Source organism: Mauremys reevesii, linkage group 1, assembly GCF_016161935.1.
Source record: "Mauremys reevesii isolate NIE-2019 linkage group 1, ASM1616193v1, whole genome shotgun sequence".
Lineage (NCBI taxonomy): Eukaryota > Metazoa > Chordata > Testudines > Geoemydidae > Mauremys > Mauremys reevesii.
In genome coordinates, this window is record NC_052623.1 from 361,447,549 (window position 1) to 361,474,562 (window position 27,014).

At 51.1% G+C, this 27,014-nt stretch overlaps 1 protein-coding gene across 1 annotated transcript in view; it reads right to left on the reverse strand.

Annotated features, from left to right (window-relative positions):
- HCLS1 (hematopoietic cell-specific Lyn substrate 1) overlaps positions 1-27,014 on the reverse strand; it is a 59,031-nt gene that overhangs the window by 30,907 nt on the left and 1,110 nt on the right. The window contains exons 2-3 of the mRNA XM_039520395.1: positions 21,280-21,363; positions 11,885-11,958 (exon numbers count right to left, since the gene is read on the reverse strand). Coding sequence (XP_039376329.1) covers positions 11,885-11,958; positions 21,280-21,363 — 158 coding nt within the window. The remainder of the gene's footprint in view (positions 1-11,884; positions 11,959-21,279; positions 21,364-27,014) is intronic.

Here is a 27,014-nt window from a genome sequence, read left to right on the forward strand (position 1 = left end):
AATATCTAAACCTAAACCACACTAACGAAGTGACAAGACAGTACTTTGCAGTGCATGGATAACTAAGCGAGTCAAATGCACTCATTGTTAAAGGCAATTACATTGTAATTACAAACGAAATGAGAAGAGAAATCCTAAACCTCATCCATGAAGGGAATCATTGATTAACTAAATGCCATGAATGGGCCAACCAGTAAGTGTGGTGGCCAGGCATCAGCAAGGACATAAAGTGTCTGCATGTGAACCTTGCAGAACTAATGGACCATCACAACACAAAGAACCTTTAGTAACAACACCCCTACCAAATAGACCTTGGAGGAACTAGCTGCATATTCAGAGGACATCATGACCTTGTCGTCATGGACTATTTTTCCAAGTGTATAAAAGTAATGTACTTGACAGACATATCACGTCATAGTTTTATTGAGAAACTGGTGCCCGTTTGCTCACTTCGGCATTCTAGAACAGCTAGTGACAGACAATGGATCATAATTCACTGAAGCAGAATTTAAGTCATTCTAAGCAAAATATAATTTTGATCATATTACTAGCAGCCCATGTTACCTCCAAGTAAATGGAGAGACAGAGAGCTGTACAGACTGCCAAGAAATCCTACTGCAGGAAGATCCATTCTTTGCCCTTCTGAGGTACAGACCAACACCAATAGCAGCCACTCAATGTAGTCCAGCACAACTCCTGATGGGAAGATAATTAGGACCAAGTTTTGAAAAGAACCTATTTCCAAAATGGCCAGACATGAAGAGAGCGACCAAATTGAATAAAAACCTAAAAAATCTTATGAACACTTTTACAGCAGATGTCACTCAGAGAACTACCAGGCCTAGAAACTGGTGACTGTGTCCAAGTCAAATTGGATGGAAAAAATGAATGGACAAGTCCAGATATCGTTGTTTAAAAACAACAAAAAAAGAATTCCACACCCAGATCATATGTGATCAAGATGGACTGTCGACATCTACAGTTTGTTCTTCAGCAACAGCAATCAATAGGGGAAACTCTACAGATAGCAGGTGCAGAAGACAATGACTCAAGACTTCCAAACCAACCAGTCAATCGTTGCTACTAATGGACAGCCAGATGACCAAGCTGTTATGCCTTCAGGTCGTGTAATTAGAAAAATAGTGTGATTTAGACACACTTAACTTATTGATCTGTACTGAACTTCAAAGACCATGTAATAACGTAAATGGTAGGAATGTAGAACTTAAAGAGGGAGATATCATGGAATGCTAAATTGTATTTTACTGTTCGGCCACTAGGTGGCACTTGTATAAAATACCTTACATAAACAATAATAAATAATAATAAACGAACCTGACCCATAGCCTGCAGAGCATTAAAAGATTTTATGACTGCCTAGGAAGGAGTACTGTGGAAAGGGATCTGGGGGATCATAGTGGACCACAAGCTAAATATGAGTCAACAGTGTAACTCTGTCAGAGGTGAAAGTAAGCCGGTACGGCAAGAGCCAGTACTCCATGCTGCTCCATAAAGGGCTCTGGGCTCCCCACAGTAGGGGGAGCTCTGAGCCCTTTAAATCCCGCCTGCAGCACCGGTGCCTGGGCTGGGGCCAGGATTTAAAGGGCTTGGAGCTCCCCGCAGCCATGGGAGCTCCGAGCCCTTTAAATCCTGCCCGCAGCTTCGACAGCTGGGTTGGGGCCGGGATTTAAAGAGCTCTGGGCTCTCCGCAGCCACAGGAGCCCCGAGCCCTTTAAATCCAAGCTGGAGCTGCGGTGGGGATTTAAGGGGGGCCTTTTAATTTGCCCGTGAGCCCCGGGGGCTCCCAGCCACCTTTGCAGCTGGGAGCCCTGGGTTGATTTAAAGGCCCTGGGGCTCCCAGCCACAGCTGGTGCCCCAGGGCCTTTAAATCTTGAGAGGCCCCGCCTCTTCTGGTTGAGGCCACGCCCCCCTCAGGACTCCAGCAGTACCAGTAAGTCCTGTAAATTACTTTCACCCCTGAACTCTGTTGCAAAAATCGCAAACATCATTCTGGGCTGTATTAGCAGAAGTGTTATAAGCAAGACACGAGAAGTATTTCTTCCGCTCTGCTCCACTCTAATTAGGCCTCAACTGGAGTATTGTGTCCAGTTCTGGCCACCGCATTTCAAGAAAGATGTGGAGAAATTGGAGAGGGTCCAGAGAAGAGCAACAAGAATGATTAAAGGTCTTGAGAACATGACCTATGAAGGAAGGCTGAAAGAATTGGGTTTGTTTCGTTTGGAAAAGAGAAGACTGAGAGAGGACATGATAGCAGTTTTCAAGTACATAAAAGGTTGTTACAAGGAGGAGGGAGAAAAATTGTTCACCTTAGCCTCTAAGGACAGAACAAGAAGCAACGGGCTTAAACCGCAGCAAGGGAGGTTTAGGTTGGATATTAGGAAAAAGTTCCTAACTGTCAGGGTGGTTAAACACTGGAATAAATTGCCTAGGGAGGTTGTGGAATCTCCATCATTGGAGATTTTTAAGCGCAGGTTAGACAAACACCTGTCAGGGATGGTCTAGCTCAGAGGTGGACAACCAGTGGCTCCGAAGTAGGGTGATCAGATGACAAAAACAAAATATTGGGACACATGGGGGGGGCAGGGTGCTGCCGAAGCAAAAAAAAAAAAAGCCGGAGTGCTGCCGAAGCCAAATATCGGGACAAATGGTGTCCCGACAATACATCCATTGGGACACAGGACAAACAGTTGAATATCAGGATAGTCCCGATTTTATTGGGGCGTCTGGTCACCCTACTCCAAAGCCATATGCAGCTCTTCAGAAGTTAATATCCGGCTCCTTGTATATGCACTGATTCTGAAGCTGGAGCTACAAGTGCCAACTTTCCAATGTGCCGGGGTGGGGGTAGACTCCCTTTTTTTTTTGCTCTGCTGGCGCTCCGCTCCCATGTGTCTCAATATTTTGTTCCTCTCATCTGGTCACTCTAAGGGGGGAGGCCCTGATCAGTGGGGCTGCTGGTGGGTAAGAGGTGGTGGGAGCGGGGCGGGGGAAGCTGATGAGGCACTACTGACATATTACTGTGGCTCTTTGGCAATGTACATTGGTAAATTTTGGCTCATTCTCAGGCTCAGGTTGGCCACCCCTGGTCTAGATAATTACTCCTGCCACGAGTGCAGGGGACTGGATTAGATGACCTCTCGAGGTCCTTTCCAGTTCTATGATTCTGTAATGAATACATCTGGGATGTATAAGCAAGCTCTGTTGCCAGTCCACATCTCATACAGGAACATGACAGTTCTCACCTTCTAGAGTTACTGTTTCAGGCTGGCTGCAGACTTCACTCTTTGCAGTGCCATCTCCACCACTAAAACATCACAGAAAACATGACACTGCCAGTGCATTCCCTGCAGGCCTCTGTGCAGGACCATGGGTATGCTTTGGGCAGGAAATGGCAGCTGGCATGTAATTGGCTGGCATGCAGGGCTGGCTCCAGGGTTTTTGCCGCTCCAAGCAGGGAAAAATAAAAAATAAAAAAAAGCCGTGATCATGATCTGCAGCACTAACGCAGCTGCTTCATTCAGTCTTTGGTGGCAATTCAGCGGCAGGTCCTTCGCTCCGAGAGGGAGTGAGGGATCCACTGCCAAAGACCGAAGACCCAAATGTGCCGCCCCTCATCGTTGGCCACCCCAAGCACCTGCTTGCTGGGCTGGTGCCTGGAGCTGGCCCTGCTGGCATGCCATTTCCATGCCTAGCCACAGCCTCACAGGCCACAGGATTAGGGCCTTCACCAACTGGGGAATCAGAGTCCAGCCCTGATTTGCAGAAGGGTGGATACTGAGTAGGTTTTTCCTGGGCCATGAGAGAGTGCATTTCAGGAGCTGCTGGATTTGGGACAGAGCTACGGTGCCTTGGGGCCAGTGCACAAATCCCAGCTCCTTAAGCATGGAGCGAGAGGTCACAGCATGAGCCATGCCCAAAGGAAACACCCAGGATCCTTCATGGCAAGGCCCAAGTGGAGTAGGCGACAGGAATGGGTGTGAAAGAACATGCCCCCATACCCCTCCCCCCAGTTTCACTGCTGCTGATTTGCAGAAGCCCTTATTTGGCTGATTTCAGTTCACTGAATGCAGTCACCACTTCCTCTTCCTGTAGGTAGACATCACCATGGCAACAGCCTACTTACCCCTCACTGTTCCTCAGAAACCAAAAATCCCATCAGAGCTGCAGGCACTGGTGTCTGTTAGCTCAGTCTGAGGGAAATGGTTTTGCCTTAGTAGTGACCCTCAGGCCAGGATCAGTCCCCTTTTGTACCCCAGAATCTCTCTCTCCCTCTCACACACACAAAACATGGATCACTCCCCTGCCCCCCACCCCCAAACACACACACACTATCCCCAGCCAGGAGTGTACCCCTTGTGCAACGCTCCCAAGACCAGAATCATTCCCAAATGTGCTGCGACCCCCGAGACACACCACCTCCTCCACCCCTAAAGGGTCCCCCCCTCTAGCTTTCAAGGGCTCCCTCCCCTTCCCTTAGGGGCCCATCCCATCTGGCTCAGACTCTCATGTGGGTGGAGATGGAAGAGGCCTGAGAGTAGATGAAATGCGAGGTCTGTGGGAACCTAACAGGCTTGTTGGCAGTGGGTGCTGAGGCATATGTGACCTTCCCCTGGTCTCCCCATAGCCCTGTACAAGGAACCCTTGGGAGGCTGTGTGGGGCAGGAGACTGAGCCCTGGTTTGTGGGATCAGGACATTAATGCAGAAGCCCCTATTCTATTTTTCAGCCATTTAACCTGCCACATCTCTGTTCACTCTAGGTAGATGCCAAAGGCCAGCGATGGGAGCAGCTGCAGCTCCAGGGACTGCAGAGTCACACCTGCCTTGTCCCCAGGAACTCTGCACATCTGAAGTCCAAAAGCTGCTTTTATTCATAAGGCCCAGGCGTCTTTGTGGTTCCCCCTTGCCCCTCCCAGACAGAGCGCTGCAGCTGGGCTACTGCCTAGGAGTGGGAGTCATGGCACAAACTCCATCCACGCAGGGAGATGTCACTCACAACTAATGGTGCTGATCTGCTGGGCTCACAGTGGCTGAGGAGGCCCTGCTTGTGTGCCCAGTCCCATAGGCTGGAGGACGCTTCCCAGCTCCTTCACTAGCCTGTCCTAGAGGTAATGAAACAACCAGAGGCAGTCTGGTGCCTGAGCTCGCTCTGGGGCTGGAGCTGGGGGTGGGGAGGATGTATCGCCATTCCCTTACACAGAGCTCTAGCGAAATACCACCTCTGTGTGACCTTCTCTCCCCTGCACCGCTTGCCTCGCTTAGAGCCCCCGCAACAGGCTCTCTTTGACTCGGCACCCAAAGCTGCCAGAGTCAGTGTCTGTCTGCGAATCCATCACTTCTTTCTACAATGCTGCTTACAAAGTGTGGCAGATAGTGACTGACATGGGGACCAGAGCATATCTTATGTTGAAAGCATGAAAACTTCAAAAAAGAAAGACTTTCTATTGAGGTGGGCCAGATGGTTTGAGCCATAGACTATTCATAGCCCTTTGAACCAATACAGATGATGTGTATTTATGTGTTCCTGGCTCATAGGGGCGGGGTGTTCCTGTGGAATCTGAAATCACTAGGGGGTGATAAATACAGAATCCCAAGGCTGGGCACGCCAATACCCTGCTTTGGAAGCTTGGCTACCTGGGGCCAGGGGGATGTATGGGTTTTACCAGTTTCCAAGATGCTGGGAGGAAAAGATTTCTGGGATATAGAGGCTGAGTTTAACCAGACTCAGTGCCTTCTTTCTGGGCTAGGAAATGGACAGGACCTTTTGTCCAAGAGAGTCCCAAACCCTTGCTGCTGTATTGGAAGGACTTTGGCCTTCCAGGGCCCAATAGGGTGGCTGGGTGACTTCTGGTAGGTTTAGCGTGTGTGTATATACCTGTATTGTTTTTTTCTGCATGCCTTTGTCCTTTAATAAATGTACTTGCTTAGGAAGAGCTGTCTGCTCATTTACAAAAACCCTGTCATTGTCCTTGGACAGAAGCCAGAGAGCAGGGGCTGGATGTTTGTCAGACCAGGGGACAATGGCAGTAAAGAGCAGGGGGCTATAGCCTAAAGCCCCGGGCAGAAAGGAGAGGGACGCGGATCTCTGACCAGAGACATGACAGCTGAGGCCTGAGATGTGACGGGCATTCCTAGAGCAGACTACAGCAGGGCTCAAAGGTGCAGTAACCCTGACATTGTAACACAAAGAATCTGTTTTTCCTGTCTAAGGCTTGTGTACTGGTGACCTCAACCCTGGCCACCAGCTAGCATCCCAGTTCAGACTCGCCACAGCCTCATCCCCATAGACCAGCTGACTGGGCTTGCACAGCACACATGCAACTCACTTTGTCATTGTGACTTGCCAATCAATTATTTCGTTATGATAGTGACACTGCAGCCACTGTGCAGCCTATGCCTCCAGTGGAGCCTGCAAAGCAGTGGGCTCAGCAGTGTTGCCTTATACACTGGGATTCCAGCTCAGATAACTGGGGTTCCACTTGCCACTGGAGACTGGGGGAAATTGACCCCCGGGCTGACCTGATATGGCATAAGGATGACAGCCCACTACCCACAAGGCAATGGCCTCTGTGAGTGAGCCAACAGATGCCACTAACGGGGCCAAGGACCCAATCAGAGACACAGCAGAGAGACTGACCTTCCTACCTGCCAGAGCTGACCTGTGTGTATAATAGCATGGCAAACACCTCCACAAAGCATAACCCCTACTTGCTGACATTCAGCAGACATGGCCAGCTGCCAATAGACATGAACCAGGGTCCGGGGCCCCAGAATGGGTCCATGAGCCTGAGGCTGGACTGTAGTCACTAACATGGGCCAAACCTGAGACTGTCCAGAATCAGGGCCTGCAGCAGAGCCAGTCTCTGAGCAACATAATGAATGCAGGTGTCTGTAGTAGGCTGCCTGTTTGGCTGCACTTCCTGATGGGTAGGAAGAGTCAGCAGACTAGCTCTAGGTTATGAGAGGTCAAGGATTGTCTGTGCAAAACAACTTTGTCATGTTCATTGGAGGAAATGGAATGTCTTGGATTACGACGGCCTCCCCGGGAACTGTTTTCCTGGAGTTATAGGTGAAAGGCTTAGCAAAGAGACAAAGAGCTAATGATGCGATGGACTGGTCTATCAATAGTTCCCTGACATATCTGAAATTTGGAGCCAGACATTGATCCAGAGCCCTGATAAAGAAGAGGTGTGCATTGTGGGGCTCCCCACACCTTATGATTGGAGCAGACCTTGACTGGCCATCGGGACTTCGTTCTAATCTTCAGACTCTTGTGTAGTTTGAAAGGGGTATGAATATGGAGTGATTGGGGTTTATATTGTAATCAGTAAAAGTATTTAGAATATTATATACCAACACTGTGTCCGGTATCTGCCTGCTCCCCTATCCCATAGGGAGGACTCCATCAGAGCCTAACACCAGTAATATCATTTCTGGGGTCAGCCTAAACAATGATATTAGAAATGAACTGGTAGGGGTGGAATCCCATCTGGCCTGGATGTCTTTGTCAACCTATGCATCAAGATCAATGTCTGCCTGACCAAATGATTCCAAGGAAAAAAAACCTGTCCTCCTGGCTGGGTTGACGCCATTCCCAGACATCTACACCAATGCTTGTCCACTTGTACCCTGGTGAAGGCCAATCACCATCCAACACATCTCCAACTCCCTGTCCGGCTCAGCACCCTGCAATGCCTGACACCAACCTAGAGGTACTGACCCTAACCCTAACACTAACCCTCAGGCAATTTCATGGATCTAGAGTTCACCCACCCACACCATGTTCCCCCACCCCCAGCACAAGAAGCCCCCTGATTTAGTGGAGTCCATTGACTGGTCACTCCTTTCATCAGGACCAGAAACCTACCAGACAATTACCTTAGAGGTAACTACCCTTCAAGGCCACCAAGAAATTATTCAGTTTGGGCTAATTCATCAGTTGTTCTTGGCATTCCTGGCTCATTACCCATGACCAGAACATCCTCTGGTGGTCAGGCATGGTACATTTTGACTCCCCATTTTGCCGACAGTCCTGTTACCCAAGAGCTGATCCAGGACCAGCAACCCTTTGCAGCTTACTTGGTCTTCCAAATAATTCCGAGATGTGAAGAGAAGATTCAAAGGTAACCCCAGAAACCCTCACATTACCCCGCCCCAACGGCTCCAGAGATTCCTGTTAAATAGCAACACTGTGCCAACAAAAAAAAAGCTAACACTTTTCTACTTCATCACAGCTGTGAATGCCCTTTGGACCTCCAGTTGGGCGCAGAGGCTCCCTTCAGGCACATTTACTCCCTCTTTAAACCAGAACTACAGGCATTCTGGAGGTATCTCAAGAAGAACCTGTAGAAAGAGTTCATTGGCCCCTCCACATCCCCCACAGGGGCCCCAATCTTCTTCATGGCAAAGAAAGAGGGATCCCTTTTGGCCTTGTATGGAATACCAAGCTCTGAACAAGAGTACAATTCAAAATCAGTACCTCTTACTGTTTATTCATAAGCTGTTCCAAAAACTCTGATCTGCTAAGGTCTTCACAAAATTGGACCTCCATGAAGCTTATAACCTGGAGGAAATCTAGGAAGGAAATGAATGGAAGACCACCTTCTGGACCAGATATGGCTACTTCAAGTAGTTGGTCATGTCATTTGGATTGTGCAACACCTTGGTGACCTTCCAACATTTCATAAATGACATCTTTAGGGACACGCTGGACCAATTTGTCATCATTTTCCTGGCCTACATACACGTTTTCTCCAAAATTCAGGACCTCCACAATCATCTCATATGCACTGTCTTAGAGAGAGTCTACCATAACCACTTCCTCACAAAGTTCAAGCAATAGGAGTTCAATAAGGACACAGTGGAATTCTTGGAATACATGATGTCACCTAAGGAATTCACCATGGACCCATGTAAGGTAGTAGCAGTATCCAACTGGGCTGCACCCAGGCATATATACTGGGTGCAGTGATTCCTGGGGTTTGCCAATTTCTACATGCAATTTATTAAAGGATTCTTTAGCCTGGTTGCACCGATAATGGCATTCCCGTAAAAGGGGAACTGGTTGGCCTGCTCCTTGCAGGCTCAGTCAGCCTTTGATAAATTTTATCTAGGTGTAACCCTCAGGAAAATGCATTTTCTAAAGATGACTTAACTATAAAAGTGAGAGGCAAAACCACTCCAAGTTATTTCTCTCCTTATCCATCTCTCTCACTTTTTCACTAAAGAAAACCACAGAAACAGCCATTGGACTTTGGGAGCAGATCCTCACCTGAAACTTGGTCAGTCCTGTTGCTGGGAGCATGTGGTAAGAATTTTAGCTTGAACCAAGTTTAGTTTGTTAAGTTTAAGTACCAGGAAGCATTTTATCTTTATTTTTCTTGTGACCATTTCTGACTTTAATGCCTTATACTTTTACTCACTTAAAATCTATTTCTTAGTTAAATAAACTTGTTTTATTCTTTAATCAAAACTAATCCAGTGTTGTGAACTGTGTGGGTAACTCCATTGGGGGTAGCAGACTGTTGTATATTAATCCCCTTAAAAGGGCAACAGACCTAATCTATCTGCACTGTCCAGGAGAGGGATGGACAGTATAGGACACATGTTTTGGGGGGAGAAAATCTGGGACTGGGAGTGTGTTGGGCTCACCCTACAAGTAGTAAACAAGTCTGCTGGAAGCCAGAGTTGGTGGGCCAGGGCTGTGACAATACACAGACATTCATGGTGTGACCTGCATGCTGGCAGGCTGTTTGTGAGCGGTCTGAGGGGAGCTACAGCAGCAAGTCACTGAGAGGCACCCAAAGGTATAGGACAGAGGGGACAACACCTCACTGGTCTGGATTTCACCTTGGAATGTAACACTCACTAAACCATTTTGCCAAAGGTGCAAGTTTGTCTCAACATGCAGGCCCACAACCAACTGCACCCCTGTGCTTTTTATTCTCAGACGCTAACACTGGTAGAAAAAAAATACTATATTTGGCACAACGAGTTACTGGCTATCAACGCAGCTTTTAAGGAGTGACTCGGCCTCCTAGAAGGGGCTGATTCCCAGTCCAAGTCTTGATGGACCACAACTGGAATATCTATGGACTGCTAGACACTTTAACTAATGCCAGATCCACTGGTCCCTCTTCTTTGCTCACTTCAATTTTGTAGTAACCTATTGTCCAGGGATGAGAAACAGGAAGGCAAGATGAATATCTTGCATTGGCAAAGAGCCTGTTGTCACTGTGTTCAAGGTGTCCAGCTTTGCCAATGAGATAGTTGACAGCAATCTGCTGTCTTCCATCTGCTCCCTGCTTCTCAATGACCTGTTTGCAACCCAGATCCACCAGACCCTGAACGATGTGACTACCCAACCCAATTCTGAGTTCCATTTACAAAATGGCCTCCTCTATTGCAAGAATTATATTTATGTTCCAAAGGGAAAACCTAGGCTTCATGTATTGAAGCTATGCCATGATCCACTGCTTATAGGCCATTTTGGCCAATTCAAGACCTGGAATCTGGTCTCAAGGAGCTTCTGGTGGCCAGGCCTACATCAAAGATTATATAAGGTCCTGCAACCTCTGCACCCATAGTAAGAACCCATGATCAAAACCTTTAGGTCTCCTCCAGCCTCTACCCATGCCCCCACAGCCTTGGTCCACTATATCAATGCACCACATTGTAGAGCTGCCATGCTCCCATGACACTCAGTAATCTTGGGTGATGTCAGTCTCCTCACAGAGATGGCACACTTCATCCCGTGCTTACTGTTCTACCGCATGGGAGACAGCTTCCTGGAAAATGTCTTTCATTACCGTGGTTTACCAACAGGCATTGTATCAGACTGTGGACCCAAGTTCATCTCCTGTTTCTCGCAGGAATTTCCGCAGACTCCTTAGTATCGACTCCCTTACCTCATCCGCCCATCATATACAGTGTAATGGGCAAGCAGAGAGTCAGCCAAATCTTGGCTGTATCTTCACTGTTTTCTGAATTACCACCAGTATGACTGCCTCTGCCTGCTGTGCTACACCAATTCTCCTATAACCATGCAATCCACGCCTTGATCCAACATAGCCCATTCTTTGGGAACTATTTCTCTCACCCCCACTTCTGCCCAGACTTACCCGTAAGTTCCCCAGTACCAGCCACTGTGGGTGTAGCCTCCCACCTAGTGTACCAGGAGCTCAAGGAATCCTTTCAGTCCTCCAAAGCAACCTACAAACTCCACATGGACCAAGATCGTCAGGCTGCCCCTAATCTGTCCATGGGGGACAAGGTGTGGCGCTCTGCCCAGAACCTTAAAATTCAGCCACCTATCTGCCAAACTAGACTACCACTCTACAGTGGGAACCTACACCCAAGCCCCTCATACCTGCCACCACCACCCATAGCAGTCTGCAGACAGGCGGCATGCTTGGTTCACCAAATCCTCACCTTTCAGTGAGTTAGGGAAAGGCTTCAAAACCTGGTGGACTGGGAGGGCTACAGTGGACAAGTGGTCTTTGGACCTGGTAGAGAACATCCACGCCCCAACCATACTGCAAGTTCTATCAGAAGTACTCAGAGAAACCGGGTAGAGAGCCCCTTCCCCCTGCCCCTTCCTTTCTCCCCCTACTCTGCCTGACTGGTGGAAGGATGAGTGCCACTCCAAAATAAGAACCCAGAATTAGCTATGGACCACCTGGGAGGGTTTGAAAGTTGGTGTTTGTGCACAGGCATGTGACTGTGACCTGGGACCCCCCTCCTCACCCCTGGGAATCTCCCATCTGACACACCTGGCTCTGGAGACTGGACCAAATGGGTTCCTGGACTGAGCTGATCTAGGTGCTAGCAGACAGCCTGGATAACAGCTAAAAGGAGGAGACTTACTTGATGTGCTCGGCCCGTCCGGAGCCCTCAATGGTTTTGGCTCCCCATCTCTGGTCCCTCTCTGAGATGTCGTTCTGCAAAACAAACCCAAGCCCCATGAGAGGAGCCCCACAGGGCTTCTGGGGACAACAGTGCTGGGTGCAGGGAACCACTCCTCTGCTGCCTGCAGACTGGAATAGGACCAGGTGTTTTACTGGCCAGGGCTGAAACCAGCAGAGGGCACAGCACTTCAGTGGCCCTGGAAGCTGGTGCCCTGGGCAACTGCCCTGCTCGCCTGCCCCTAGAACTGGCCAAAAAACCCAGCACAGAGATCCCCATTACCTCGCACCCACATCAATGGGTCAAGACCCCTCAGGTGCAGGAGTCATCATTACCATGCACGCTTCCATCAACAGACAAACTCCCTGGCACGGGGTCACCATTACTGCGCACGCACCTGTGGATGGACCAAGACCCGCCCGTGGCACAGGCTCACCATTACTGCGCACACACCTGTGGATGGACCAAGACCTGCCCGTGGCACAGGGTCACTATTACTGTGCACACACCTGTGGATGGACCAAGACCTGCCCGTGGCACAGAATCACCATTACTCTGCATGCACCCATGGATGGCCCAAGACCCGCCCGTGGCACAGGGTCACCATTACTGCACATGCACCTGTGAATGGACCAAGACCCGCCCGTGGCACAGGGTCACCATTACTCTGCACGCACCCATGGATGGAGCAAGACCTGCCCATGACACAGGTTAACCATAACTGCACGTGCACCCATGGATGGACCAAGACCCGCCCGTGGCACAGGCTCATCATTACTCTGCATGCACCCATGGATGGAGCAAGACCTGCCCGTGGCACAGGTTAACCATAACTGCATGTACATCCATGGATGGACCAAGCCTTGCCCCGGCACAGGGTTACCATTACTGCGCACGCACCCATGGATGGAGCAAGACCTGCCCATGGCATAGGGGTTACCATTACTGCACGTGCACCTATTGACAAGCTTTGAGCCTGGCACATAGGATCACCTTACCACACCCATACACGTCAATGGACTGAGATCCCGACATGATATTACCCCACAGCTGGGCAGGCTCCAGCTAAAGGAAGCAGCTGTGTCTCCAAGAAAATTTCTTTCAGCTCAGTGGCACCTTGTGCTTTTCAGAATATTTCAGTATGACTGCAGGCCTGTCTGCATTCAGAAACCCCTCTTAGAAATTCCCCCCTGAGGAGACACGTGGCTTCCCCAGGCAGATGAGTGCATGGACGATATGTGATGAAAAGTTTCCTGCTGAACTTTTTCCCATGAGGAAATGCTGAGTCTATGATTCTATGATTAGTTGAATTGACACATTCTGCTGGAATGTGTTGATTCTAATTAAATTTCATTTTGCATAAAAATCAAAACAAAATGTTTCAATAAAGTCAAAATGTTCCATTTAGACCTTATTGGAATGGAATATTTTAATTTTCTGTTTACGAATTTTATATTATAAATTATCATATACAATAATATTCAATATAAATATTAAATATAACAATGTGTGCTTGTTTTGTTTTACTATAAAATAAAAATATAATAATGTCTAAATAGAAACAAAATATTTTGATTGAGCCCCCCCAAACCAAATTCCTTTTTCCCTAAAATTTCATTTCTCAGGAAATTTCACAATTTTGGCTTTCCATTCTTATTGGCAACCATTTTCTTTTAACATCAATATTCTCAAGAGCTGAAAATTCTGGTTCCTGACCAGCTCTAGCTCTGATACTGCCCTAGCCCCAGGCCTGCAGCACATATGGCCTCCAGCTCCAGGGATCTGTCACCAGAGAGGTTGTTTGGACCAGAATCTGTAGTATGACACCTGCCCATGAAGTTGGTGGGATCCTTGGCAGAGATGCCAGGCAGGTTTCATCCACTGAACCAGAACTTTGCAGAGGCAACAGCAATGGGGTACTACACCATCAGAGTCACTGTGCCACAGGGTGAGCAACCAACAGGGTCACCGGATGCCCAGCAATGTTACCTGACCCCGGTTATTTGTGATACCAACCCACATGCAGCCTACTTACATCTGGATGTATCGTGAGCAACTGCAGCAGAAAGCTGAGGGTGATGCAGTGTCTCTTCTTGTGCCACAGTGGAAGAGGGGAGAGGACTAGTATCTGCAGTTCACAAAGTGGAACACCCTCCCACACTGCTGTTTACTTGCAGCCACAACTGAAAAATCAGCTGCATGTCATTTTTACTCTTGCAGTATGTTTTACACCAGTGACAGACACATTCTAAAAGACGGTTACTCACCTGTAGTAACTGGTGTTCTTCGAGATGTGTTGCTCCAATCCATTCCAGTTAGGTGTGCGCGCCGCGCGTGCACGGCTTCTCCGGAACTTTTTCCCCTAGCAACCCCGGCGGGCCGGCTGGGCGCCCCCTGGAGTGGCGCCGCTATGGCGCTAAATATATACCCCAGCCGGCCCGTCCGCTCCTCAGTTCCTTCTTGCCGGCTACTCCGACAGTGGGGAAGGAGGGCGGGTCTGGATTTGTAGGGCGCAACACATCTCGAAGAACACCAGTTACTACAGGTGAGTAACCGTCTTTTCTTCTTCGAGTGATTGCTCCAATGCATTCCAGTTAGGTGAATCCCAAGCCTTACCTTAGGCGGTGGGGTCGGAGTGAGTCGTGGCGGAGTGTAGAACCGCAGAGCCGAAGGCTGCGTCGTCTCTAGATTGCTGCACCAACGCGTAGTGGGAGGCGAAGGTGTGGACCGAAGACCAGGTGGCCGCTCTGCAGATGTCCTGGATGGGGACATGGCTCAGGAAGGCGGCGGACGAGGCTTGCGCTCTCGTAGAGTGAGCGGTGAGTCGGCATGGAGTCACGTGAGCTAGCTCGTAGCATGACCGGATGCATTGGGTCACCCAGGAGGCAATGCGTTGGGTAGAGACTGGCTCGCCTTTCATGCGATCAGCGACTGTGATGAAGAGCTGGGTGGAACGCCGAAAAGGCCTTGTCCGGTCGATGTAAAACGCCAGCGCCCTACGGACGTCGAGGGTGTGGAGCTGTTGCTCCCGGGGCGAAGCGTGGGGCTTTGGGAAGAAGACCGGGAGGAAGATGTCCTGATTAAGGTGGAAGGCCAATACCACCTTTGGTAGGAAGGCCGGGTGAGGGCGAAGCTGCACCTTATCCGCGTGGAAGACGGTATAGGGAGGGCCCACCGTCAATGCTCGTAGCTCCGAGACTCTCCTTGCCGATGTTATGGCAACCAGGAAGGCCGTCTTATAGGAGAGGTAGAGGAGAGAACACGTGGCCATAGGCTCGAATGGAGGACCCGTGAGTCTGGCCAGGACGAGGTTCAGGTCCCAGGTCGGGGCGGGGCGACGCACCGGCGGGTATAAGCGGTCGAGGCCCTTCAGGAAGCGGGAGACCATCGGATTGGCAAAGATGGTCCGACCCTCCGCCGACAGACGAAAGGCGGACACCGCGGCGAGGTGGACTCTCAAAGAGGAAACCGCCAGACCCTGCTCCTTAAGGTACCATAGGTAGTCCAGGATGGTAGTGATGGGTACCACGAATGGGTTGAGCCCCTGCTGGTCACACCAGAGCGCGAACCTCTTCCATTTCGCCATGTATGTAGTACGGGTGGAAGGCTTTCTACTTTCAAGCAGGACCTGCTGTACGGCTGCCGAACAGCCCCTCTCTGCGTGGGTCAACCACGCAGGAACCAGGCTGTAAGATGGAGAGATTGCAGATTGGGGTGGAGGAGTCTGCCGAAGTCCTGTGTGATGAGGTCCGGCCACAATGGGAGGGTGATGGGCTCCCGAACGGAGAGCTCGAGCAGCAGGGTGTACCAATGCTGCCGCGGCCAGGCCGGAGCCACGAGTATCATGGTGGCTCGATCCCTCCGAAGCTTCTGGAGCACTCTGTGCACTAGCGGAAACGGAGGGAAGGCATAGAGGAGGTGAGTCTGCCACGGATAGAGAAAGGCGTCGGACAGAGATCCCGGCGAGTGCCCTCGGAACGAGCAGAACTGGAAACACTTCCTGTTCGCCCTGGAGGCGAAGAGGTCGACCCGGGGAAACCCCCACCTCTGGAAAATCGTGTGTACAACGTCGGGACGGAGGGACCACTCGTGGGAGAGAAACGACCTGCTGAGGCGGTCGGCTAGCGTGTTCTGCACTCCCGGAAGAAAGGACGCTTCCAGGTGAATGGAGTGGGTCACGCAGAAGTCCCAGAGGAGGATCGCCTCCTTGCAGAGGGGGGACGAGCGAGCTCCGCCCTGCTTGTTCACGTAGGCTAGTGCTGTTGTGTTGTCCGTGAATACTGTCACCCAGCGGCCTTGCAGGTTGGTCCGAAAGGCGTGACATGCAAAACGGATCGCCCGGAGCTCGCGGACATTGATGTGGAGAGCGAGCTCCTGGGGCGACCAGAGGCCTTGAGTGTGAAGGCCTCCCAGGTGGGCCCCCCAACCGAGTGCCGAGGCGTCCGTGGTCAGCGTCGCGGACGGACGAGGAGGGTGGAACGGCACTCCAGCGCAGACGATCTCTGGGTCGAGCCACCAGCGGAGGGACTCGAGGGTCGGTCTCGTGACCGTGACCACCATGTCGATGTGGTCGCGGTGCGGGCGGTACACCGACGCCAGCCACGACTGGAACGGACGGAGGTGGAGTCGCGCGTACGCGGTGACATATGTACACGATGCCATGTGACCGAGGAGGCGGAGGCATGACCGCACCGTCGTGGTCGGAAAGTTGACCAGCTCCCTGATGAGGGAGACCATTGTCAGGTGCCGAGACCGCGGCAGGCGCGGCCCACCGAGGAGTCGAGGATCGCGCCGATGAACTCCACCCGCTGTGCTGGGAGCAAGGTAGACTTCTCGGCATTGACAAGCAGTCCGAGGTGTTGAAAGAGGGACAGGATTTCCGCCACCTGTCGCTGTACTAGCCCCTGCGACTGCCCCCGAATCAACCAGTCGTCCAGATAGGGGTAGACGTGGATCTGGCGCCTGCGGAGGGCTGCTGCTACCACTGCCATGCACTTTGTAAACACCCTCGGTGCCGTGGCAAGTCCGAAAGGTAACACGGCGAACTGGTAGTGGTCTTTGTTGACTAGAAACCGAAGGAAGCGCCTGTGAGGGGGGTAAATTGCGACATGGAAGTAAGCGTCCTTCATGTCGAGGGCGGCAAACCAATCTCCCGGATCCAGAGAGGGAATGATGGTCCCCAAGGTGACCATGCGAAACTTGGGCTTGAGCAGGTATTTGTTCAGCTCGCGAAGGTCCAGAATAGGACGTAACCCTCCTTTCGCCTTGGGGATGAGGAAATAACGGGAATAGAATCCCCTGCCCCGTCTGTCTGGAGGCACTACCTCTATGGCACCCACGCTCAGTAGAGTCTGGACCTCTTGCAGGAGGACTTGCTCGTGAGATGGGTCCCTGAAGAGGGACAGGGAGGGTGGGTGGGAAGGAGGGGGCGAAACAAACTGTAGACGGTATCCCGACTGGACAGTCTGAAGAACCCAGCTGTCCGATGTTATTCGGGACCACGCAGGACGAAAATAGGAGAGGCGGTTGGAAAACAAACGGGGAGGATCCGAGGTGGAGAGTGATGGGCCGCCCTCGGGCGTCCCATCAAAAGGCCTGCTTGGACCCTTGCGGGCCCTTGGAAGAGGCCTGGGACTGGTTGCGACGGTTACCCGAAGGCCGCCGGTGATTTTGTCCCTGACGTCTAGACGTGTACGGACGGTAACGCTGCTGCGGGAAGGACCGAGGGGCCTGCTGCCGGAAAGACCTGCGTTGCGGAGCCGGCGTGTGCATGCCAAGAGTTCGTATGGCAATACGCCCATCTTTCAAGGTCTGTATCCGCGAATCGGTCTTTTCGGAGAATAGGCCTTTCGTGTCAAACGGCAGGTCCTGCAGCGTGTACTGCACCTCTTGTGGGAGCGTAGAGGATTGCAGCCATGAGATGCGACGCATCGTCACCCCTGTCGCTATTGTCCGCGCCCCCGAGTCCGCCGCGTCGAGGGCCGCCGTAATGGACGAACGTGAGGACGTCTTTCCTTCCTCGAGCATCGCCGAGAACTCCTGGCGGGAAGTTGTCGGCAGAAGTTCGGTGTATTTTGCCAGGGATGTCATGATGTCAAACACATACCTGGCCAGGAGGACCATTTGGTTGGCTATGCGCATCTGCAGGCCGCCCGCGGCGTAGACTTTACGGCCTAGCAGGTCCATCCTCCGAGCGTCCTTGGATTTGGGCGCCGGGGCCGGTTGACCGTTCCGTTCACGGCCATTCACAGACTGCACGACAAGCGAGTCCGGGGTTGGGTGCGAGTATAAGTACTCATAGCCCGTGGGGGGGGCTGAGTACTTCCGCTCTACCCCCCGCGCAGTGGGAGGGATGGACGCGGGTGTTTGCCAGAGCGTGGCCGCGTTCTTTTGTATGGTCTTCACAAAAGGCAGTGCCACGCGCACTGGAGTGTCCGAACCGACCACATTAGTAATGGGGTCCTCATCCTCCTGGACCTCTGCCACCGGAAGGCCCATGGCCGTCGCCACCCGACGGAGTAGTTCCTGGTGGGCTTTAAGGTCAATGGGGGGCGGGTCTTTAGCAGAAGTCCCAGCCACCGCTTCGTCCGGGGACGATGACGAGGACATTGCTTGTCCGATGGCCTCCACGGGAGGGGCCGTTAGAGGCGCCTCAGCCAGGTCAGGCTGGACGGGGGCCTGGTGGTCCCGCGGCATCGAGGGCTCGCGGGGAGGTGACCCCGGAGGGCGACTGATCGACGCTTCGGGCACCCTGCGCTCCGCGGCGATGTCTCGTGGGGGAAGCGGAATGCCTTGCGCTTCGTGATGACCCCAGGGCACCCAGAATCCCCACTGCTGAGCCCCTTGAGGGTGGTCGTGTGGGGTTGGCGGCAATGAGCCGGTGCCGTCCGCGCCAGAGGCGACCGATGCCGGACGAGACGGCCAGGGTGGGGCGGAGCCCGAAACCGAGGCTTGCGGGATACTGCCAGATGGTCTGGAGGCCCGGTGTCCGTCCGTCCGGTACCGGGAGGGAGACCTCGACCAACGGCCACCGCGGTGCCGGGAGCTCGACCGGTTCCGGGAGCTCGACCGGGAGCCGGACCTGCGGTGCCGGGAGCGGCTGCGGGAGTTCCGGTGTCGGGAACGGTGCCGGGACGGGGACCTCCGGCTGCGCCGACGCGACGGTGATCGGGACCTTGACCGGTGCCGGGAGTGCGACCGGTACCGGGATGACGATCGGTACCGGGACTGCGACCGGCGGCGAGATGGCGAGCGGTACCGCGATGGGGAGCGGTGCCGAGATCTCGATCGGCTGGACGGTGAGCGGCGACGGGTCCTGGAGCGCGAGCGGGACCGAGAGTGCCGACCGTGCCGGTGGTCCACAGATGGTGGTCGGACCATCCTCGCCGGTTTTCCAGCCGACGGAACAGCCCGCACCGGCGGTGCCGGGGGCCGGAGGCTCGGTGCCTCTACGAGCTGAATTAGCTCTCGCGCGGCGGAGTACGTCTCCGGCGTCGTCGGCAGCCTTGGCTCAACTCCGGACGGCACCGGGGAGCGCGGCGGTGCCGGACTCGACGGACCTGGCGGAGTCAACGGCACAGTGTCTGCCTTGCGCGCAGTCACCACTGGGGGCGCAGGCGGCACAAGCACTTTAGCTGAGTCCTCAGCACGGGACTTAGCTACGGCTTTGGCGAAGCCCACGCCTCGCCGGCGAGCGGCGGTGCCGGGTCTTCGGCGCCGGGGGTGGGGCCTGCGGGACCTCGGTACCGGGGCGGCCCGGTGCCGCTGGTGCGCTCTGAACCGAGGAGGTTCTCGGTGCCGGCGTCGCTGGTGCCGCCGGTTGGAGCGACGCTTCCATAAGTATCTGCTTAAGCCTGTGGTCCCGTTCTTTGCGTGTCCGTGGCTTAAAAGCAGAACAGATAACGCACTTGTCGGTGCGATGTCCTTCTCCGAGGCAACGGAGGCAAGCGTCGTGTGGATCGCCAACGGGCATAGGCTTTTGGCACACAGCGCAGGGCTTGAAGCCCGGTGCCCTGGGCATGAGCCCGCACCGGGGCGGGAAAAGGGGGGGGAAACCCCCCTTAACCAACTACTACCTAGAACAACTACACTAAGATAACTATAACAACTGAAACACTAACTATACAACTAACTATATATATACAAAAAACGAAGAGTGAAGGCTAGGGTGGTGGAGGGCAGAGAGCACTCCACAGTTCCGACCGGCCGTCACGGGCGGTAAGAAGGAACTGAGGAGCGGACGGGCCGGCTGGGGTATATATTTAGCGCCATAGCGGCGCCACTCCAGGGGGCGCCCAGCCGGCCCGCCGGGGTTGCTAGGGGAAAAAGTTCCGGAGAAGCCGTGCACGCGCGGCGCGCACACCTAACTGGAATGCATTGGAGCAATCACTCAAAGAAGAATGTACAAATACAAAGAAATTAGTGCAAAGATTCCTGCATGCCAATGTCCTAGGTTAAATGGATCACTCTGAATTTGTTTTTTTGCAGAGACTCAAACAGCACATTGATGGCGACCAGTGAGAGTGTAAATGCACCTCTGCATGTCTAGAAACCCACTCTCTGCAGGGGCAGTTGCTATTTGGGGACACAGAATATTATAGAGGAGACACACCACTCTCTCAAGTTACTTGACTTGAGTTGAGTTTTTTGTTGTTTCCCTTAATCGAAAATAAAGTAACCCAGACTAAGAATATGGCTGCTCTTTGTGACTATAAAACATATCAACCCCCAGCACTGCACCACTCTACTGCCTAGAAATACCTTAAATGCTACACAAGCCTGTGTTGTGTAACACAGCATCTCCTAGTCAAACACTGGTCTCCCCCACAGCTCTGCTGATGCCCCTTAACCCCAACCCACAGCACTCTGTTATTCCAGTTCTGTTCTCAGAACAGTTCTACTGCAGACCCATGCTATGTCAGTCTTACACCTCTGCTGAGCAGAGACTGCCAATTGTTGTTATATGTATTAGGGTAGCTCCTAGAGGTCCTAGCTGAGATTGGGGCCCTGTTGTGGGGCCCTGATCTGCTTACAGTCTGCACCCAAAAGCTTACAGTCTAAAGAGACATGAAACAAAAATGCTAGGAAGGGAATCAGAGGCACTGAGAGGAAGTGACTAGCCCAGGGATGCACAGCAGGTCATGGCAGAACTGGTAAGAACACCCAAGGTCACCCAGTTCTCAGCCAGGTGCCCCAGCCACTAGACTAGGCTGATAGATCCAGCAACAAACATCCCCAAGGATCAGAAGGAGCTCTGTATCCCCATCTCGTTCATGGGACCTATGAGGGCTCAAGTCCCAACTCTTAGCTCTGAGTTCCCATGACTGACACAGTCCAGAAACATGAGTGAAACTCACCACAAAATCAGGATCGGTGTCCCAGTCATCTCCTTGGGACTCCTCCTTCACAGCCACATTGTGCCCTACAGCTGCCTTCCACATCTGCCCAGGGTGAGAGCACAGTGTTAGAGACAGGAGGTGGGGTTGGGACGAGCCTATAGCCTCCTCCCGTCCACAGTGTAAAGTGCACAATGACCAGGCTCATAGGTTCATAGATTCTAAGGTCAGAAGGGACCACTGTGTTCATTTAGCCTGACCATTTATTTATGCTCATATTTCCCCAATATAATGCCTACAGCAGATCTTTTAGAAAAACATCCAATTTTGATTTACAAATTTCCAGTGGTAGAGACTCCACCATGAGGCTGGTAAGTTTTTCCGATGATTGATCACTCTCACTGTTACAAATTCATGCCTTATTCCCAGTTTGAATTTGTCTAATTTCAGCTGCCAGCCATTGGATTGTGTTACACCTTTGCTGGCTGGAAGAGCGCTCTATTAATCACAGCTGAAACCTCGATGGGGGTGGGGGCGGGGGACAACTTTCCTAGGCAGCACAATGGCATGAAAGCCAGAAAACAGAGCTGATAGCAGCGGGGGCTGAGTGGAGATCTGTTGGAGGACAAGGGACTCAAACGCCTATTCCTTAGGGCTGGTGAGTGAATTCTTGAAAGAGTGTTTGCTTGCTTCCTGGTTTGTTTTCAGTTTCAGAGTCTGATGGGGGCAATATGTTGGAAGAGAAGCAAAGACTTTGCTCACAGCTGAATCTTGATTGGTGGTGGGGCTTCCTTAGGCAGCCAGCCTACAAAGGCAGCCCGCTGGCCAGTCAGCAGCACAGAAACCAGCAAACAGCTGAAAACAGGAGAGTTTGCATGGAAGTTTGTAAGGGGAATTTGGGGGAGGTGTGTGTGTGTGTGTGTTTGGGATTTTTTTTCAGGGGGGAAGGGTCTTGACAAGCATTTAGGAGGGAAGTCTATGGCATCTACAGGGATCTGAAGAATGGAAGAGGCAAGTGAAGAAGACTGAATGTGGAAGCGGCAGGATGTACGTTATTCTGCAGAGGTACCTGGAAGGTGCTTCACTTGCATGAAGTGCAACCTGCTGGAACTAATTGCCTTCTATTACGAGATAACTGGCTCTGTGGATATGGGGAAAGCAGTGGGATGTAATATATCTTGACTTTAGCAAAGCTTTTGATACGGTCTTCCACAGTATTCTTGCCAGCAAGTTAAAAAAGCACTGATTGGATGAATGGACTATAAGGTGGATAGAAAGCTGGCTAGATTGTTGGGCTCAATGGGTTGTGATCAACAGCGCAATGTTTAGTTGGCAGCCAATATCAAGTGGAGTGCCCCAGGGGTTGGTCCTGGGGCTGGTTTTGTTCAACATCTTTATTAATGAGCTGTATGATGGGATGGATTGCACTGTCAGCAAGTTCGCAAATGACATTAAGCTGAGGGGAGAGGTAGATACGCTGGAGGGTAGGGATAAGGTCCAGAGTGACCTAGACAAATTGGAGACTTAGGCCAAAAGAAATCTGATGAGGTTCAACAAGGACAAGTGCAGAGTCCTTAACTTAGGAAGAAAGAATTACAGGCTGGGGACCAACTGGCTACGCAGCAGTTCTACAGAAAAGGACCTGGGGATTACAGAGGATGAGAAGCTGGATATGAGTCAGCAGCGTGCCATTGTTGCCAAGAAGGCTAACGGCATATTGGGCTGCATTAGTAGGAGCATTGCCAGCAGATCGAGGGAAGTGATTATTCCCTTCTAGTCGGCATTGGTGAGCCCACATCTGTAGTATTGTGTCCAGTGTTGGGCCCCCACTACAGAAAGGATGTGGACAAATTGGAGTCTAGCGGAGGGCAACGAAAATTATCAAGGGGCTGGGACACATGACTTATGAGGAGAGGTGGAGGGAACTGGGCTTGTTTAGTCTGCAGTAGAGAAGAGTGAGGGGGGATTTAATAGCACCCTTCAACTACCTGAAGGGGGTTCCAAAGAGGATGGAGCTCGGCTGTTCTCAGTGGTGGTAGATGACAGAAGAAGGAGCAATGGTCTCAAGTTGCAGTGGGGGAGGGCTAGGTTGGATATTAGGAAACACGATTTCACTAGGAGGGCGGTGAAGCACTGGAATGGGTTACCTAGGGAGGTGGTGGAATTTCCATCCTTAGAGGTTTTTAAGGCCCAGCTTGACAAAGCCCTGGCTGGGATAGTGTTTGGGGGTCTGCTACACCCCCCCAAGATCTAATTTGATATGGATCGAAACCTCACAAAACTGAGTGCCTGGGCAACAAAGTGGCAGATGAAATTTAATGTTGATAAATGCAAAGTAATGCATATTGGAAAACATAATCCCAACTATACATATAAAATGATGGGGTATAAATTAGCTGATACTACTCAAGAATGAGATCTTGGAGTCATTGTGGACAGTTCTCTGAAAATATCCACTCAATGTGCAGTGGCAGTTAAAAAAGCGAACAGAATGTTGGGAATCATTATGAAAGGGATAAATAATAAAACAGAAAAGATCATATTGCCTCTATATAAATCCATGGTACGCCCACATCTTGAATACTGCATGCAGATGTGGTCACCCCATCTCAAAAACGATATATTGGAATTGGAAAAGGATCAGCAAAGGGCAACAAAAATGGTTAGGGGTATGGAACGGCTTCCGTATGAGAAGAGATTAATAAGACTGGGCCTGTTCAGCTTGGAAAAGAGACGACTGGGGGGCATTGATTGAGGTCTATACAATCATGACTGTTGTGGAGAAAGTAAATAAGGGAGTGTTATTTACTCCTTTGTGTAACACAAGAATTAGGGGTCACCAAATGAAATTAATAGGCAGCAGGTTTAAAACAAACAAAATGAAGTATTTCTTCACCCAATGCACAATTAACCTGTGGAATTCTTTGCCAGAGGATATTGTGAAGGCCAAGACGATAACAGGGTTCAAAAAAGAATTAGATACATTCATGGGGGATGGGACATCATTGGCTATTAACCAGGATGGGCAGGCATGGTATCTAATAAACACTAATAAAATGTGTGCTAATAAAATTTGCAGATGACACAAAATTAGGAGGTATTGCCCATATGGAGGACCAAAGCAATATCATACAAAAAGATCTGAACAACCTTGAAATCTGGAGTAGTAAAAATGAGGTGAAATTTCATAGTTGAAAGTCATGTGCTGAGAGACTAACAAGAATTTCTGCTATAAGCTCAGGCCTTATCAGTTGGAAATGACAGAGGAGGAGAAAGGCCTTGGTGTATTGGTCAACCACAGAATGGCTATGTGCCACCAATGTGATGCAATCATGAGAAAGGTTAATTCAATCCTAGGATGCATTGGATGAGGTATTTCCAGTAGAGCTAGGGAAGTGTTATTACCATTTACAAGACAGTGGTGAGACATCATCAGGAATACTGTGTGCAGTTCTGGTCTCCCATAGAATCATAGAAGATTAGGGTTGGAAGAGACCTCATGAGGTCATCTAGTCCAAGCCCCTGCTCAAAGCATGTTTAAGAAAGATGAACAGTAATAAACAAACATGAATAAAATTGGAACAGGTGCACAGAAGGGCTGCTAGGATGATTAGAGGAATGGAGAACCTACTTTATGAAAGGAAACTTAAGGAGTTTGGCTTGTTTAGCCTAACAAAACAAAGGGTGAGGAGAAATATGATTGCTCTCTATAAATAAATCAGAGGGATAAACACCAGCGAGGGAGAGGAGTTAATTTAAGTTAAGAGCCAATGTTGGCACCAGAACAAATGGATATAAATTGTCAACAAATTTAAGTTTGAGATTAGATGACTGAGTAAATTCTGGAACAGCCTTCAAAGGGAAGTAGTGGGGGGCAAAAAATCTAATTTGTTTCAAGACTGAACTTTGATAAATTTATGGAGGGGATGGTATAATGGGGTTGTCTTCATGGCATATGGCCCAGCTGCGACTGCTATTAGCAAATATCTTCAACCAGCCAGAGATGGGACACTCTGAGTTACTAAAGAGAATTCTTTCCCAGATGTCTGGCTGGTGGGTCTTGGCCCCTGTGACACTCCCCTTTGTCATGTGACGGGATGAGGAAACAATGCCCAGTCTTCCCCCGCCCCCCCCCCCCAAGCTCACCCTCATGGTAGAGCAGGGGTGGCCAACCTGAGCCTGAGAAGGAGCCAGAATTTACCAATGTACATTGCCAAAGAGCCACCCAGTAATATGTCAGCAGCTCCCCCCTGCTCCCTACTCCCAGCGCCTCCTGCCCACTGGCAGCCCTGCCAATAAGCACCTCCCCCTCCTTCCCTGCAGCTCCCGATCAGCTGTTTCGTGGCATGCAGGAGGCTCGGGGAGTGAGGGGGGAGGAGCGAGGGCACGGCCGGCTCAAGGGAGGGGGCAGAAAGGGGTGGAGTTGGGGCAGGGCCTGTGGCAGAGCCCGGGGTTGAGCAGTGAGCACCCCGGCACATTGGAAAGTTGGCGCCTGTAGCTCCAGCCCTGGAGTCGGTGCCTGTACAAGGAGCCTCATATTAACTTCTGAAGAGCCACATGTGGCTCCGGGGCCACAGGTTGGCCATCCCTGTGGTAAAGCTTCAGTGCATACTCAGTTAACTGTATTAGCTAAAGAGGCTCCACACTTTCCCGTGGACCCTAACTGAAAGGGTAATTTAGCCGTCACCACAGAATGAGTTTGACACCCCTGCTACACACAGTGCTCCCACACTGACAGAAGTAGCACATGCCCATTGAGTCATGGACAATTAAGAGGAGTAGCAGCAAACGCAGGCTTCAAGAGGCAGCTACACCTGAGCAGACCACAGCAGAAGGCACTGTTCTGAGAATAAGCAATGGCCAAGTGATCAGAAGCCATTAAGGTTTGAAGATGGTCTTTGCCAACATAGTTCCAGTAAAAGGTAGAATAATTGTCTCATCTGTCAGAGAGTTTAGGTCATCTAACATGGCTTCTCTATTTGTGCCTTTTGCCAATTGCCTGTATCCATTGGTGGCTGTTGTTTTTGTTTTTACCAAAATATGTTTTATTTGTGTTTGCGTTTCAAAAAGAAAGATGTAACTAGCGATTGCAGTCAGGGGCTACGCACCCCAACCCTGAGACAGGCTTTATAACCTGTGCATGGGGAGGTCTGCGGCTGTACAGTTTGTATGTGCTGACAAGACAGGAAGCCCAGTTGGAGGACGTGCTGGGCGCAGGAAGTGGGGAAGAGGAAGTTGAATGCTATTTCAGTGTAAAACTTAAAAAATTCTGCACTTATATTTAAAGGAGACACATTCCTTATTTAGAGACAAAATTGTTCAGACCACAAAGTCTCCCCACAAATGGTCCCATAGGCCTACGATCAGCCACTAAGAGCTAGCGTCTCACCTCAGAAGTCCTTCCCTGCGTTTCTTCCTGCTGCTTGAAAAAAGAATCAGCATTTATATAAACCAAGCAATAGTGAACGAAAGGCTGGTTTCCTGTGGCTCCAGTAAGACTGTCGGTGGCGGTGCCAGCTCACTCACCTTGTCCACATCTTGTGCCACTCTCTGACATAGATTGATCATCCCAAGCAGATGTCGCCCCCACACCTTATTTCCTGAGCCTGCACAATCTTTTCTCCCCCTCAGCCAGAGCTGACTGCTCCCCAGGGCTGAGGTCCAAGGACTAGGAGCTCATGCTGCTGCTCTGAGCCATCTCCTTACTAAGGTCATGCCTGCTGGCTCCTCTTCCTCACCTCCAGTGTGGACCCAGG